The following is a 14379-nucleotide window of genomic DNA, read 5'->3' as shown; positions in this document are numbered from 1 at the left end:
GACAGAATGATCTTAATTATTTTCAATTAGTTTCTTTTGTAGTTAATCTAAAGTCCTGAGTAAAATAATTCATGGTAGCATTGCCACAAAGACATGTGGAAACTGAAAACTGTAGGCATAATTCTGGGGTCCAGGATGGGCAGCTGAAGAGAGCAACCCCTCTACAGATGACACCAAAATAAGCCCTCTTTGAGCCTGTGTGATCCTTCATGTCTGATAATCTGTGGATCCAGGGCTCATGGACATTTAAAAGAAAGGCATGCCTTTTTAGGCAGCTTCTCAGCATGTTACTGATGACATGCTTCAAGATTTCTTGTACAGAATCTGACGATTCTTAAATAAATTAGAATCCCAATAGTTTTGTTAGTCAGTATTCATTTTCTAGTCACTAAGAGCTAAGCCTTGAGAAATAAAATTCCAACTAAGAAGAATAATAAAAAACGGGAATGGCGCCCTTGAAATACTAGTTCCTTATCCCTAGGATTTTATTGTAATTAGAATATTATGTATATAGTTTAATTTATAATATATATATTTAAATTTCATTACTTCATAAGGAAAGGCAGTCTCCAAGAAAAATTAAAAGCCATCTATATGAATGTCCAAATTTTCAAGAACGATTTCATAGCCTGGTTGAAAATGTGTACTCTCCCCATCACTTTGCAATTGGAAGAACTGCAGAATCATGAATAATACAAAAAGATGTTAAACTTTTCAACAAATCCAGATGGGTACCAATGTCATTGAGAATTCCTGAGAATCACCTTGATTGCTGCTTCAGACCTAGGAGCCTGAATTGAATATCACTTACCAGTTGGAACCTATTGGCTTAAGTGAAGACAGTTTCCACAATACCATTGGTATCTATATTGTTTACTTTTAAAATTGTACAGACATTAAGTTTGTATTTTTGTCAAATAAAAAACGTCCAAACTTTAACATTCAGTCATTTCCCTTGCTAGCCTTCTATTTCTTCTCCCTTATCACGTAGACTTTGGTGCAATAGAAAGAATGATGGATTGGGAACCAGAAGCCAGTTTTAACACTAACCTTTGTTGGGACCTTGCAAATCTCTTCTTCATTTTGCATCTTAGTTGTCCCTTCTGCAAAATGAGAGAGTTGGACTAGATGTCCCTTTCAGCCATGATTCTAGGGTTTCCATTGTTCCACACAGTCACTGGATGAAGAGACATCACCAATGCAAAGACTGAGCCGCCATGAGAACTCATGTTTTGTCTTGCAAGACTTGAGACTGGGTATAATGGAGGCCTAAAGTCTTTACTTCCAATCTTAGGTAGCAGGGAAATATGTCCATTTGTGGGTTATGCTGCTCATCATCCCTCTACTCCCTGTCTACCCACACCATGCTAGGGTCCTGGATATTCAGAGTCAGGGCTTGTCAACACAGAAGACTCACACACTTGTGTGATGCTTTTGCTGATCCTGTTCCTTTGACAGAAGATCTTTCTGCTTCTCTACCTAGAAACTCTCACTCATTCTTTTTATTTTGTCTTTTAATTTTATATTTTGACATAATTTCACATTTGGAGAAAAAATGCAAAATCAGTACAAAGAATCCTCATGTACCTTTTACACAGATCTCCAAAATGTTAACTTTTTACCACACTCCTCTCTCTCTCTCCCTCTAGCTCCCAGAATTTTTCTTCTAAGCCACTTAAGCATCAGTTTCAGACATGATGCCTCTTTACTCCAGATACTTCAGTGTGCTCAACCTGAAAAATAAAACCAAGGCGTTCCCCTACATAACCATAATGTAAATATAAAAATCAGAGAAATAATGTTAATATAGTACTGTCCTCTAACCTAAATCTGGATGTTGGATGTTGCCAATTGTTCCTTTAATGTGGTACAGTAACTCAGTGTTTCTTTGCATTTCCTGACACTGATAGTTTTGAAAAGTCCATTATTTTGTAGAATGTCCCCCAATTTGTTTTTGATAGTTTTCTCATGTTTATATTCAAGTTATGTAGTTTTGATGGGAATACCACAGAAGTTATATGCTGTTTTTCCTCAATGACTCATGTCTCACTTTTTTTTTGTTTAGATGAAAGTCCTTCAATCTCTTACTCCCACTCCCCTCCTAAGATGTGAATAACCACCGTTACCAATTGGCATTCATGCAGTATTTTGCCTATGTATCTATGTACACAGATATCTACATATAGACACACATGTACCCTTTAAAAACATAAAAATGGGTTGGGTTCAGTGCCTTCTGCCTGTAATCCCAGTAGTTTGGGTGGCCGAGGTGGGTGGATCACTTGAGGCCAGGAGTTCAAGACCAGCCTGGCCAACATGGTAAAATCCTGTCTTTACTAAAAATACAAAAATTAGCTGGGCATGGTGGCAGGTGCTAGTAGTAGCTGCTACTTAGGAAGCTGAGGCAGGAGAATCACTTAAGTGGGGGAGGTGGAGGTTGCAGTGAGCTGAGATCATGCCATTGCACTCCAGCCTGGGCAGCAGAGTGAGACTCTGTCACAAAAAAAATAAAAAAAGATTTCACAATACACCTACTGCTCTGCAATTTACCTTTTTTCATTTAACTGTATGTCTTTGTGAATCCTTCTATATCTTTTTGTTGAAGCTGGGTCTACAGGCGTGTGCCACCATGCCCGGCTAAGTCTTGTATTTTTAGTAGAGATGGGGGTTTTGCCATGTCGGCCAGGCTGGTCTGCACCTACTGGGCTCAAGTGATCCTCCCACCTCAGCCTCCCAAATAGCTGGGACTACTGATGCACATCACCATTCCCAGCTAATTTTTGTATTTTTGTTCAGATGGGGTTTCGCCATGTTACCCAGGCTGGTCTGGAACTTCTGGGCTCAAGCAGTCTGCCTTCCTTAGCCTACCAAAGTGCTAGTATTATAGGTGTGAGCCACTGTGCCAGGCCAAAAGTGGCATTTTTTAAAAAAAATAGTATAAGTATGTCCTTGTTTAGATCGTTCCCTACTAATGAATATTTGTTTCCATTTTTTTCTATCACAATGTTTGTACATAAATTTAAGAACATACCTCATTTATAATTGTGATAGATGCTACCAAATAGCTCTCCTAACACACTTTTCCAGTTTGTATTCTCATCTACTGTGCATGAGATAATTTGCGTTTTTCTGACTGTTGGTGATGTGGAGCACCTATTCATGGCCTTTGGGTTTCCTGTTCTGTGAATTGCCTGTTAGTGGTCTTTGCTGTGAGAATGCTGAATTGGTCGGTCTTTTTCTGACTACTTATTTCTCCAGGCCTCACTCAACTCTGTTCCTCTGCAGAGGCTTCTCCATTTCCCCTAATCAGCCACCACCCCCTCCTCTGCTGTCCCATAACACTGTTCACACCGTGCCCAGGCCTTCATTTACCAACCATTCCATACAGAATCTACTCATTCCAAAAGTGTCCACTGTGAGCCTTCTCTGTGCTTGGCCTTGGGCTAGGTGCTGGGTGGAAAGACACGAGCCACTCATCATAGACTCCATGCTAAAGTTCAGTTTTGAAACGCAGCTTTGAGCATAGAAAACAGCATGAGTTTTAGATCTAGACATAACTTGAGTTGAATTCCAGCTTCACCACTTCCCAGCTGTGTAACTCAGAGCAAGTCACTTGATCACTCCAAGTCTCCATTTCCATACTAGTGAGGTGGGGCTAATTCTTCCCTTAGAGAGTCACTTGAAGCTGGACAAGAGACAGTATATCTGAAGTGGTTAGCCAGGGCCCATTTACACAGTAGGCTTGCAGTGAATGAATGGTAGTTGAAAGGCAACTGTTAAGAGGTCAAAATCAGTTAGTTCTCAGAGGTTCTAGGAGCCATTAATAAACTGGAAAATAAAAAGGAAGGAGGTAGCTCCTCTGTTTGCAATGCAAAGGATATGGATGAGTGCTGCTTGCCCAGATCCTGCTACAGAACATCCTTTATCTTTCCTGGTCTCTGCAGCAGATTTCTGCTTTGTCCTGGCCCCTGTCCCAATTCAGCTGTGCACTGTTGATGTACTACTGCCACTGCTGTGGGAAGAACAGGTGCTTTCCTTCTCAAATAAATGTTGGTCTAGGCCGGGCACGGTGGCTCACGCCTGTAATCCCAGCACTTTGGGAGGCCAAGGCAGGAAGATCACGAGGTCAGGAGATCAAGACCATCCTGGCTAACACGGTGAAACCCCATCTCTACTAAAAATACAAAAAATAACCCGGGCATTTATGGTGCGCGCCTGTAGTCCCAGCTACTCGGGCGGCTGAGGCAGGAGAATGGCGTGAACCTGGGAGGCGGAGCTTGAAGTGAGCCGAGATCCTGCCACTGCACTCCAGCCTGGGCGACAGAGCGAGACTCCGTCTCAAAAAAAAAAAAAAAAAATCCACAAAGTGTTGTCGAAATTTAAAATATTATAGATGTACAGGAGTAATCCTGGCAATATATTTTTAAATTTTTAAAAAGGTGACATTTGTTTTACACAATACATATTACCAAAACAAACAATGAGTAATCTGTGATGTGCTTCTATGCCTGTTTACTTTTCTGGAAAGTGGTTCTCCAATTTTACCTTTTCATAGTACCTTGTCCTTCTCCTTCCCAGCACTTACCCTATAATGTTAATTAAATGTTCTAATTCTTTTCTGGCCAAACTCCTAGACTATAACTGTTTTCCTAGCTAGACTCCTATCTCTCTGAGATCAGTGACTTAAAAATTTACAACTTTTCTGCACTAACACCGTCTTTTAACAGATAGATGTTCAGTAAACGTTGGTGAAAACAAAATCACACTTGTCTTGAGGAGAATTGAAATAGGCCAATTAATTGACAGTGTTTCATTATGAGAGGAGAAAAATATTTCAGAGCAGTCTAAGTTACGTTAAAGGTATGCAAAAATAATTTTTTTAAAATTAAAGATATGGGATCTGTCATCCAGGCTGGAGTGCAGTGGTGTGATCACAGCTCACTATGACCTTGAACTTTCAGGCTCAAGCAATCTTACCTTGGCCTCCTTAGTAGCTAGGAATACAGTTTTGTGCCACCACACCTGGCTAATTTTTACTATTTAAAATTTCTTATTTATTTTTATAAAAAGAGTTCTTTTAATATTTATTTTTATATAATTTTTTAATTAAAAAGGATCTTATTTTAAATATAGATGGGGTCTCCTTATGCTGCCCAGGCTGGTCTCCAACTCCTGAGCTCAAGCGATCCACCTGCCTCAACCTCCCAAAGTGATGGGATTACAGCCATGAGGCACCGTGCTTGAGCTTGAAACATTTTTGTTCAGACGGTCTCATTCTGGAGTGCAGTGGCGCGATTTCGGCTCACTGCAGCCTCGACCTCTGCAAGTCAAACCTCAGCCAGGTACAGCTGGGACTCCAGGCGTGGGCAACCACGCCCTGTTAATTTTTTTTTTTTTTTTTTGAGATGGAGTTTCTTGCTGCCCAGGGTGGAGTGCAATGGTGCAATCTCGGCTCACTGCAACCTCCGCCTCCCGGGTTCAAGCAATTCTCCTGTCTTAACCTCATGAGTGGCTAGGATTACAGGCATGCGCCATCACGCCCGGCTAATTTTGTGTTTTTACTAGAGATGGGGTTTCTTGCCATGTTGGTCAGGCTGGTCTCGAACTCCTGACCTTAGGTGATCCACCCGCCTCGGCCTCCCAAAGTGCTGGGATTACAGGTGTGAGCCACCGCGCCCAGCCGCCCAGTTAATTTTTAAAATTTTTTGTTGAGACAGCCTCTTGCTATATTGCCCCAGCTGGTTTCAAATTCTCTGCCTTTAGCGATCCTTTCACTTTGGGCTCCCAAAAAGGTGACAGCTACCCCATCAGCCAGGCAGGCATTCAAAATTTATCAGACCCAGACGGACCTGAGTATGGGACTTCATTCAGTTAGCACCATCCTATGCAGGTGGTGGTGGGGGGTGATGGGGGTGGGGGTGTGTGTGTGGCAATTGTTTAAAGGCATTTTTTTCTTTTCTTCCCTGTACCTGCATCACCCTTTATCTTCGTGCTCCTAGAATTTGTGATAGAAAGAACAATGTGTAGCCAATGGATAGCTTATATTATTTTAGTGTAAATTCTTGGTATACAGTTTAGCAAAAACCTCTTTTTTCCTTTAAAAATTCACCTTTGGCCGGGCGCGGTGGCTCCTGCCTCTAATCCCAGCACTTTGGGAGGTCGAGGCGGGCGCATCACCTGAGCTCAGGGGTTCGAGACCAGCCTGGCCAACATGTTGAAACCCCGTCTCTACTAAAAATACAAAAATTAGGTGGGCGTGGTAGTAGGGACCTGTAATCCCAGCTACTTAGGAGGCTGGGGCAGGAGAATGGCTTAAATCCGGGAGGTAGAGGTTACAGTGAGCTGAGACGGCGCCATTGCACTCCAGCCTGGGCAACAACCGCGATACTCCGTCTCAAAAAAAAAAAGAAAGAAAGAAAAATTCACTCGTAGCCCCTACAAGGAAGTGTAATGGCTCACGCCTGTAATCCCAATGCTTTGAGAGACAGAGGTGGGAGGATCTATACCTTCAAGCCTCGAGCTTCACAAGACAAATAACTTACTTGAAACTGCTGCTTATCGGATGACATATAAGGGCAACTGGAATTGATGATCCCAGGTTGCACTCATCAAACTTGGCCCAAATAAATTCTCCCCTTATATTAACTTTGCCTCAGTTTTTCCTTTAGGTCGACAGTTACTTCTAAAATTCTACATATGGGTTTACCTTGTATTAAAATAAGGTGTGAGAAGGGCAAATGAAACCCGAGGCTCCCATCACAATCTTGCCACCTTCAGAGACTTCCAAAGGATCAGCATTAACTCCAATATTTAGCAGGAGTGCAGCTCTTCAAGATTCACAAAGTGTTAAATCTGTTGCCTAGAATTCCAGAGAGTTGGAGGCGCCCTGTGTTCAGCCTAAAGGTAAAAGCGATCAGCCTAAGATCATGAGCGCAAGGGAGAAGTTTGAAGCCATGAGCTCTCAAGTAGGCATTTCCCGCTGACCAGGTCTGCTGGCCAAGCAGCCAGCCACGCCGGCCCTCGTCATGCACGCGATAAGCTAGGCTCCCACGCCACGTGGCACTGGGAAGGCGTCCACCGAGCGCCAGGGAGAAGGAGGCGGAGCCCGGCCTCAATCTCGCCCGTGTCCTCATGGGACTTGTAGTTTTCCTCGCGGGGGTAGCGGGCACGAACTCCCCGGCTTTTGTCGGTAAATAGCATCTCCTTCGTACGAGTCATTCAAATAATAGATGTAGCCTAGGTAGCTTCAAGAGAATATGGGAAGGGGAAGGGGCAAAGCAAGGAAGGCAAGCCTAATAATTATGGGCGGGGCAGAGAAAGGATTCGCACTCAGTACGCATGCGCACATCAGCCCGGGAGGGTGGGCGGTGACGGAAAGGCGACGACTAGAGCGGTGTTGTCCCCGGAAGTGCCTTCCCTCCCGGTCTGCGCGGACGCGGCCTCCTTACCTCATTTGTCCTCGCCCCTCCCCGTCCCTCTACGCGTTGTGGTTCCCGGTTGGTGCTTCCTGTTCGCAGCCGCGGCAGTGAGTATGTGTGTGACGGACCCCCCAGCCGCCCGCGGCCCGGGACCCCTACCTATCCTCCGTCTCGCCCGCCGGGCTGTGGAACTAGCGCGTGCCCCCTCGCCGGCCTCGACGTCTCCCGTCCGTCCCTCACTCGTGGCAGGGCGCAGCTCCTGGTCCCTCAGCTGCGCCCCGCCTCACGCGGCCGGGCTGCCGGACTCGGAGGTCCGCGTCTCCCTGGCCCTCCAAGGGCTAAGGCCGTGATTCTAGAGCGGCTGGGCGTCCAGGGCCTCGGTGGGGGTGGCGTGTCTGCCCTTTTTATCTCTCCGCAAGACCCCCAGTCTTGTAGGGAAGCCAGTCAGTGAAGCGCAGAGGTCTCGGCGCGCCGAGAGGGAATCCAGTCTTTGAGGACCGAGTAGTCCCGGGCCACCTCCCGCCTCTGCTGTCAGAAGCAGCAGCTGCAGCCGTGGAATCCAAGATTTCGGGAGCTGTGTCCCTTTCCTCATGTAAAACAAGTAGACTTGGACTGTGTTCACTAAGGCGCCCTTTATCCCTCCCATCCTGTGAGCGGACAGTTGCCTTCAACTTTCGGGAAGAGCTGCCGGTTCGGTGGAAAAGCTGTGGCTGGGAATCAGGAGGCCTGTGTTCTAGCCGTGGCTCCCCCACGAACTCGCTGGCGACTCCAGAAAGCTCTTATTGAGGCTGAATTTAAGATTATTTCAGATTACACTATTGAATTAGGGGCTCCATTAGGGCCTTTTTCGCTCAGTAAGTTTATCTGAGCCCCATTTCTCCAACTATAAAACGAAAGCGTTCAGTTTGATGACTTTTCAGGTCCCCTCAGAAGCTCTTGACTTTGTGGTTTTCTTTTTCTTTTTAAACTTTTATCTAAGACCGTTAGAGAAGTGACTTCGTGTTTTGAATAGTTAGGCTGTCGCATACAAAGACTTTTAAATGGATTGTGTGTATATTTAGGAAAGCATTATGCTTTGGAGACAGTTTAGCATTGCTGCTTTCAAGGGAATCTGAAGATGAGGAATAAACTCAGGAAGGATCACAAGTGATGATTATAGTAGTATGTTAGGTATCAGGGTAAGAGACTGCATGACCGAAGGAAAAGGGCTAAGGGAAAGGTGAAGGAAATGTTTCCGGATAGGATTAATTCTCATAAAAATCATGTCTATATCCCAAGAAGAGCTGGGACTTACGTGACTAAATTTAGCTTATTTTTTTCCTCCCGAAATACTGTGTTCTGTCTTTTGTGACCTTTGTTTCACACATCTGGATTCTCCACCCCAAACAAATTTGATTCAGAGTGGCCATCGCATTTGAAAAATGGACAGACATTTTAACCGCTTAGTCAATTGTGTTTCAACTGTCCTGTCGGGGCAGTTCACTAATAGTAAGAAAGGAATTTTATGTTGAAAGTAAAGTGTGTTCATCACATTCCAATGAAATTTGGACTGAAAATGAGGCTGTGGATTTGATTTAAATCGACCCGAGATGGATGCCTCTGTCATCAAGAAGGAACATCTAGGGAGGCTAAAGGTGCTTTGGAAGTAAATAAGAGCAAAAGATCAGAATGACCAGTAGGTAGACTGTGAGAGCGGAAGGATTGATTAAAGACTGCATTAAGTAAATGCTGAAATCTTAAATAAGCCTTAAGTTGTCTAGTTTAAAACCAATCAATGAATACTGCTCCCTCTTTTGAATAGTAATAGCCTTTGCAGTTATTCTATAACTTTTATATTTGTTAAGATATTTTAATTCTTAGATCTAAGTTTCATTTCCATGATACTTTAGGATCTTATATGGGAAACATCTTTTCTGGTCATGGGATTGATCGTCTTTGAGTACCAACTTGGGAGATTCTTGAATGGCAAACTGACAAATGTGTGTTTTCCTTCTACCTAAAATGTCTCATTCAGTTTTTAAATTGTGCTGGGACGTAAAATGGATAGTTGTGAGGTAAATTTAGGTGTTAGAACCAATGCAAATATTGCAATGAAGGAAGGTTTTTTTTTCCCCAAAAAGTCTTAATTTGAAGTTAACTTATTTGAAAATTTTATTTTGGGCCATGTGCGGTGGCTCACGCCTGTAATCCAGGCACTTTGGGAGGCCGAGGCGGGGGAGAGGGGGATCACGAGGTCAGGAGTTCGAGACCCGCCTGGCCAACATGGTGAAACCCGTCTCTACTAAGAATACAAAAATTACCCAGGCGTGGTGGCGCGTGCCTGTAATCCCACCTACTTGGGAGGTAGAGGCAGGAGAATTTCTTGAACCCAGGAGGAGGTTGCAGTGAGCCAAGATTGCGCCACTGCCTTCCTGCCTGGGGAACAGAACAGGACTCCGTCTTGAGAGGAAAAAAAAAATTATTTAAAAGTTGTAGTGAACAATTGGCTGAGAATCACAGAAATGTGAATCACTTCTAGCTGTGTTCTTAACCAGCTGCATAAGCTTGAATTAGGCCTCCTATCTCTTTGTACTTCAGATTCCTGATGGGAAGATTGAGGAGTCTGTATGAGATAATCTGATTTTGTTATCTAGTTAGTATACTTGGGAGTCACGTACAGGGATCAAAAAGCCAAGAAAGCCTTCTGAGTCAAGGGTTTGTGTGTGTGTATGTAAAAAACATATATATTGTCCTCTGAGAATACTCTTTTTTAAACAAGTAAATTAAATTCATTTGAATGTAATTAAAGCGGTAACATAAACCAAAACAGCCTCAGGCAGACCTTAACCCTGGCATATATAAGCTACCTAAATAAGAGAGCACATTATGCCCAGCACAATTTTCAAGTACAGAAGGTACAAAATCCTCTTAAAGGCCATAGGGGCTAAACTGTTAAATTCATTTTTTACATTTCAGGGAAAGAGATAAATCCTTTGATGCAAGGAATTCAGTTTTTATTATGGTTCTGTAGTTTATTTTTGGCATACATTCACAGGTGTGCCTATGGCTCTATTCTTAATCCCTTTCCTTTGGGATGGCTCCAGGAGGAGTACAAATTTGTAACTCTGTAATTTAGCTCTTTAATTTTTTTCTGTGCTGCACTGGAATTATGTTTTATCTTAAGTTCACACTGGATCCTCAGGATGGATCCAGTGAGGATTTTGAAAGAAGCATAATTCCTTTGACTTCTTTTAGAATTAATTTACCTATTAAATAAAAAGGAAAGGATTCATCTTTTATTTGAATTCCTCTGAGGCTAACAATTCAATATAAACTGATAAATGCTATGAGCATTATTCAGACAGCCACATTCAATTTGTGTGATAATAACAGCATAGCCACCTGAAGGACAGTACAACAAGGGCACAGGCATATGATACCTTTTAGAAGAAAAGCATTACAGGTTGGTTTATTTATTTCTGGAAAACAAACAACTCCAGTAGGAATGTAGTGCCTTTTTGGCTCTTGTCCATTTGGTTTTTGGGATTAAGGTGGTTCTAGTACCAGAACTACCATCACAACACCCTGGTATTTTGGGGCAGAAATTTGGGACATTAAGAAAACAACTAATTTTAATTTTATGTGTATAGCTGTTAGTGGAAGAAAGAATAAATTGGCATCATTATTGCTCTCTAGGCTGTCCCTGATTTTGGACACACACTTATTTTTCCAGGGCTCTCAGTAGTCCATCATTACCTAATAGAAACATCTACTGTATAGAGTTTTGGTTGCTGATGCTAGAATTTAAGATTTTGGAGTAGTTGAAAGACAACAGAGAAATTCATCTCATAATTTTTGTATTTTAAGCACATACGAGATTTATCGGGGCTGAAGAACAAATGCCCAGTGGTGTAGTTCATTTATTCATATATGAATTCAACAAACGTTTGTAGCTGGCCCCAAAAATACCAGTTACCCTACTTGGCTTTGGTGATTCATTGTTTAGTAGAGTACATATAGTTCCTTAGTTCCTGCCCTCCTGGGGTTTGTGATCTGTGTTCCTTGGAAATTTATGTTGAATAAGTAATTAGAAATGTGATGAGTGTTTTGACATGTAAAGTGCTTATGGACACCCATAAAAGGGGCTCTTAATTTAGCCTGGTTGGAAGTGATTTTGAGCTGAGTTTAAAATATGAAGACTGAGGAGGATTTCATATGCTCACAGTAGAAAGTAAAGTGTTTCACTTTATGCATTTATTCCCAAAGTTGGGAGTTCTGTCTCAATATTGGGTCATTATTAAGTTTGTATTTATACGTTATAAATATACATTATAAAAATATACAGTTTTGTAACTAGTACAGAGTTTTTAGGCAGAGTCTGGCTGTGTTGCCCAGGGTGAAGTGCAGTGGCATGATCTTGACTCACTGCAGCCTGTGCCTCCCAGGTTCAAGCTATTCTTGTGCCTCCGCCTCCTGAGTAGCTGGGATTATAGGCGCACACCACCACACCCAGCTAATTTCTGTATTTTTAGCAGAGATGTGGTTTCACCTTGTTCGCTAGGCTGGTCTCGAATTCCTGACCTCAAGTGATCCACCTGCCTTGGCCTCCCAAAGTTTTAGGATTACAGGCGTGAGCCACTGCACTGGCCCACGCTTGTTTTATTTTTGAGTTGGGTTCTAGCTTTGTCACCTAGGCTGGAGTACAATGGTGTGACCATAGCTCACTGTAACTTTGAACTCCTGAGCTCAAGCGGTTCTCCCACCTCAACCTCCTGAGTAGCTGGGACTACAGGTTTGCACTGCCACGCCTGGCTAAGTTTTTAGTTTTAATTTTTATGGAGATGGAGTCTTACTGTGTTGCCTAGGCTGTTCTCAACTTCTGACCTCAATGTGATCCTCCTTCCTTGGCCTCCCAGAGTGTTGGGATTACAGGCATGAGCCACTGCCAGCTTAGGCATTTTTATTTATTTTTTTGGCCAACGATCAGAGGGCCATGAGATTAATTTGTTAATTGAGAAATATACATTTACACCGAAACAGTAAACAAAACTGTTTCCTGTTAGGGATTTTAGTCATAATCGAAGTAATATTCCTGTGTATGCTTGAAAATATGAGCTGTAGAACCAGAACCAAGGAAAAGATGAAGAATGGATAGGCTAGTGAGAGCTACTTTAAGTTTTGTTTTAACATTTTGGACAAGGGTTTTGTGTCCTGCAATAGATCTCAACTTTTCATTTACAATATACCTGTGAAATCTTACATATCATGTGCTGCATAATAGCATTTTGATTAAAGACAGACCATATGACTGTGGTCCCATAGGATTTGTATACTGTTTTTGCTGAATCTTTTATATGCTTAGATACACAAATACCATTGTGTTACAGTTATTTATAGTATTTGGTACAGTAACATGCTGTACTGGTTTGTATCCTAGGAGCAATAGACCATACCATATAGCCTAGTTGTGTAGTTGGCTACACCATCTAGGTTTGTGAAAATCATCCTATGAAGTTTGCACGATGAAATTACCAAACAAAGCATTTCTTAAAGTGTTGACTGTGTTTCCATCAATAACTATAACTCAATTTGTCAGTAGTAATTCTCGTTAGGGAGTGGTGGGACTTAAAGGAGTGGGTCCTAACAGGACTTAGAAATCCTTGGAAAAAAGGTATTTTAATATGTCTGAAAATAGTGATGGCCTTCATATTAGCAGTTGTCACTAACAGGTGATATTGTTCCTTAAACTCTCATGATCTGAACTTTTAAAATATATTCTGTGTACAACTTTCTCTTTTGCAGCTTCAAGGTTACTGACTTTTTATGATGTTTGGTGGCTATGAGACTATAGAAGCATACGAAGATGATCTTTATCGAGATGAGTCATCTAGTGAACTGAGTGTTGATAGTGAAGTGGAATTTCAACTCTATAGCCAAATTCATTATGCCCAAGATCTTGATGATGTCATCAGGGAGGAAGAACATGAAAAAAAGAACTCTGGGAATTCGGAATCTTCGAGTAGTAAACCAAATCAGAAGAAACTAATCGTCCTTTCAGATAATGAGGTCATCCAACTGTCAGATGGGTCAGAGGTCATCACTTTGTCTGATGAAGACAGTATTTATAGATGTAAAGGAAGGAATGTTAGAGGTCAAGCACAAGAAAATGCCTTTGGTCCTTCTGCTTCCCTTCAGTCTAATGAGCTGGTTGATAAGAAATGCAAGAGTGATCTTGAGAAGCCTAAACATGAAGAGAGATCAGATGTAATCCGAGAGGTCATGATTATAGAGGTCAGTTCAAGTGAAGAGGAAGAGAGCACCATTTCAGAAGGCGATAATGTGGAAAGCTGGATGCTACTGGGATGTGAAGTAGATGATAAAGATGATGATATCCTCCTCAACCTTGTGGGATGTGAAAACTCTGTTACTGAAGGTTAGTATCATATTGGCCATTTTGAAAGTAGTATCATCTTGCATAAGGAGGACCGCTTTTCCTAGAGAAAAGACCGATAGGGTCTGCTCCATTTAATTCCTCACTTTTTGGTCTTGTCTTTTGGCTTGTTTCTTATGTGACTCTCTTACCAGTGCCTACTCTAATGGTGGTCTGTCTGAATATCAGAAAGAGTATGTCAGAATACCAAAGACACTCTGCTTCTGGTGTAAGCAGATTCATAGCTGCTTCTTCCTGTTTGGCTAGAGCCAGTTCTGGACCTGAAATCTTACCTCCCCCCCTCTCTGCTTGGTACCACAGGTGAGTACTCCATCCACCTCTGACATTAGCCCCGTGCGCTCGTTCAGCCAACTCTGTTGGGACTGTCTCTTCGTATGGGATTTGCTTACCCAGGAGTTAGATGGCAAGCATAGGGAATGTCTGGCACACAGAATATATGGAATTAGTGTTAGGATTAGGATTTTAGGTACTCCACAGTCAGAAAGACAGGAAAATATGAAGATCTGTAAGTCTAGGGCAGATTATAGGAGA

The 14379-nt window shown here is 42.4% G+C and overlaps 1 protein-coding gene across 3 annotated transcripts in view; it reads left to right on the top strand.

Annotated features, from left to right (window-relative positions):
- The window catches only part of ZCCHC7 (zinc finger CCHC-type containing 7), a 277785-nt gene that overhangs the window by 33544 nt on the left and 229862 nt on the right, over positions 1 to 14379 (top strand). Inside the window, exons 1-2 of one of the 3 annotated variants that reach the window (XM_050762131.1) lie at positions 7389 to 7525; positions 13200 to 13830. In XM_050762131.1, the coding sequence (XP_050618088.1) occupies positions 13221 to 13830 (610 nt within the window). In that variant the 5' untranslated portion in view covers positions 7389 to 7525; positions 13200 to 13220. Of the gene's footprint in view, positions 1 to 7388; positions 7530 to 8338; positions 13831 to 14379 lie in introns of those variants that run through there. The other 2 variants (XM_050762132.1, XM_050762134.1) reach the window with 2 other exon arrangements.

The sequence above is a fragment of the Macaca thibetana genome, chromosome 15 (genome assembly GCF_024542745.1).
Source record: "Macaca thibetana thibetana isolate TM-01 chromosome 15, ASM2454274v1, whole genome shotgun sequence".
NCBI classification, from domain to species: Eukaryota; Metazoa; Chordata; class Mammalia; order Primates; family Cercopithecidae; genus Macaca; species Macaca thibetana.
This window is presented reverse-complemented; position numbering and strand designations above follow the sequence as displayed.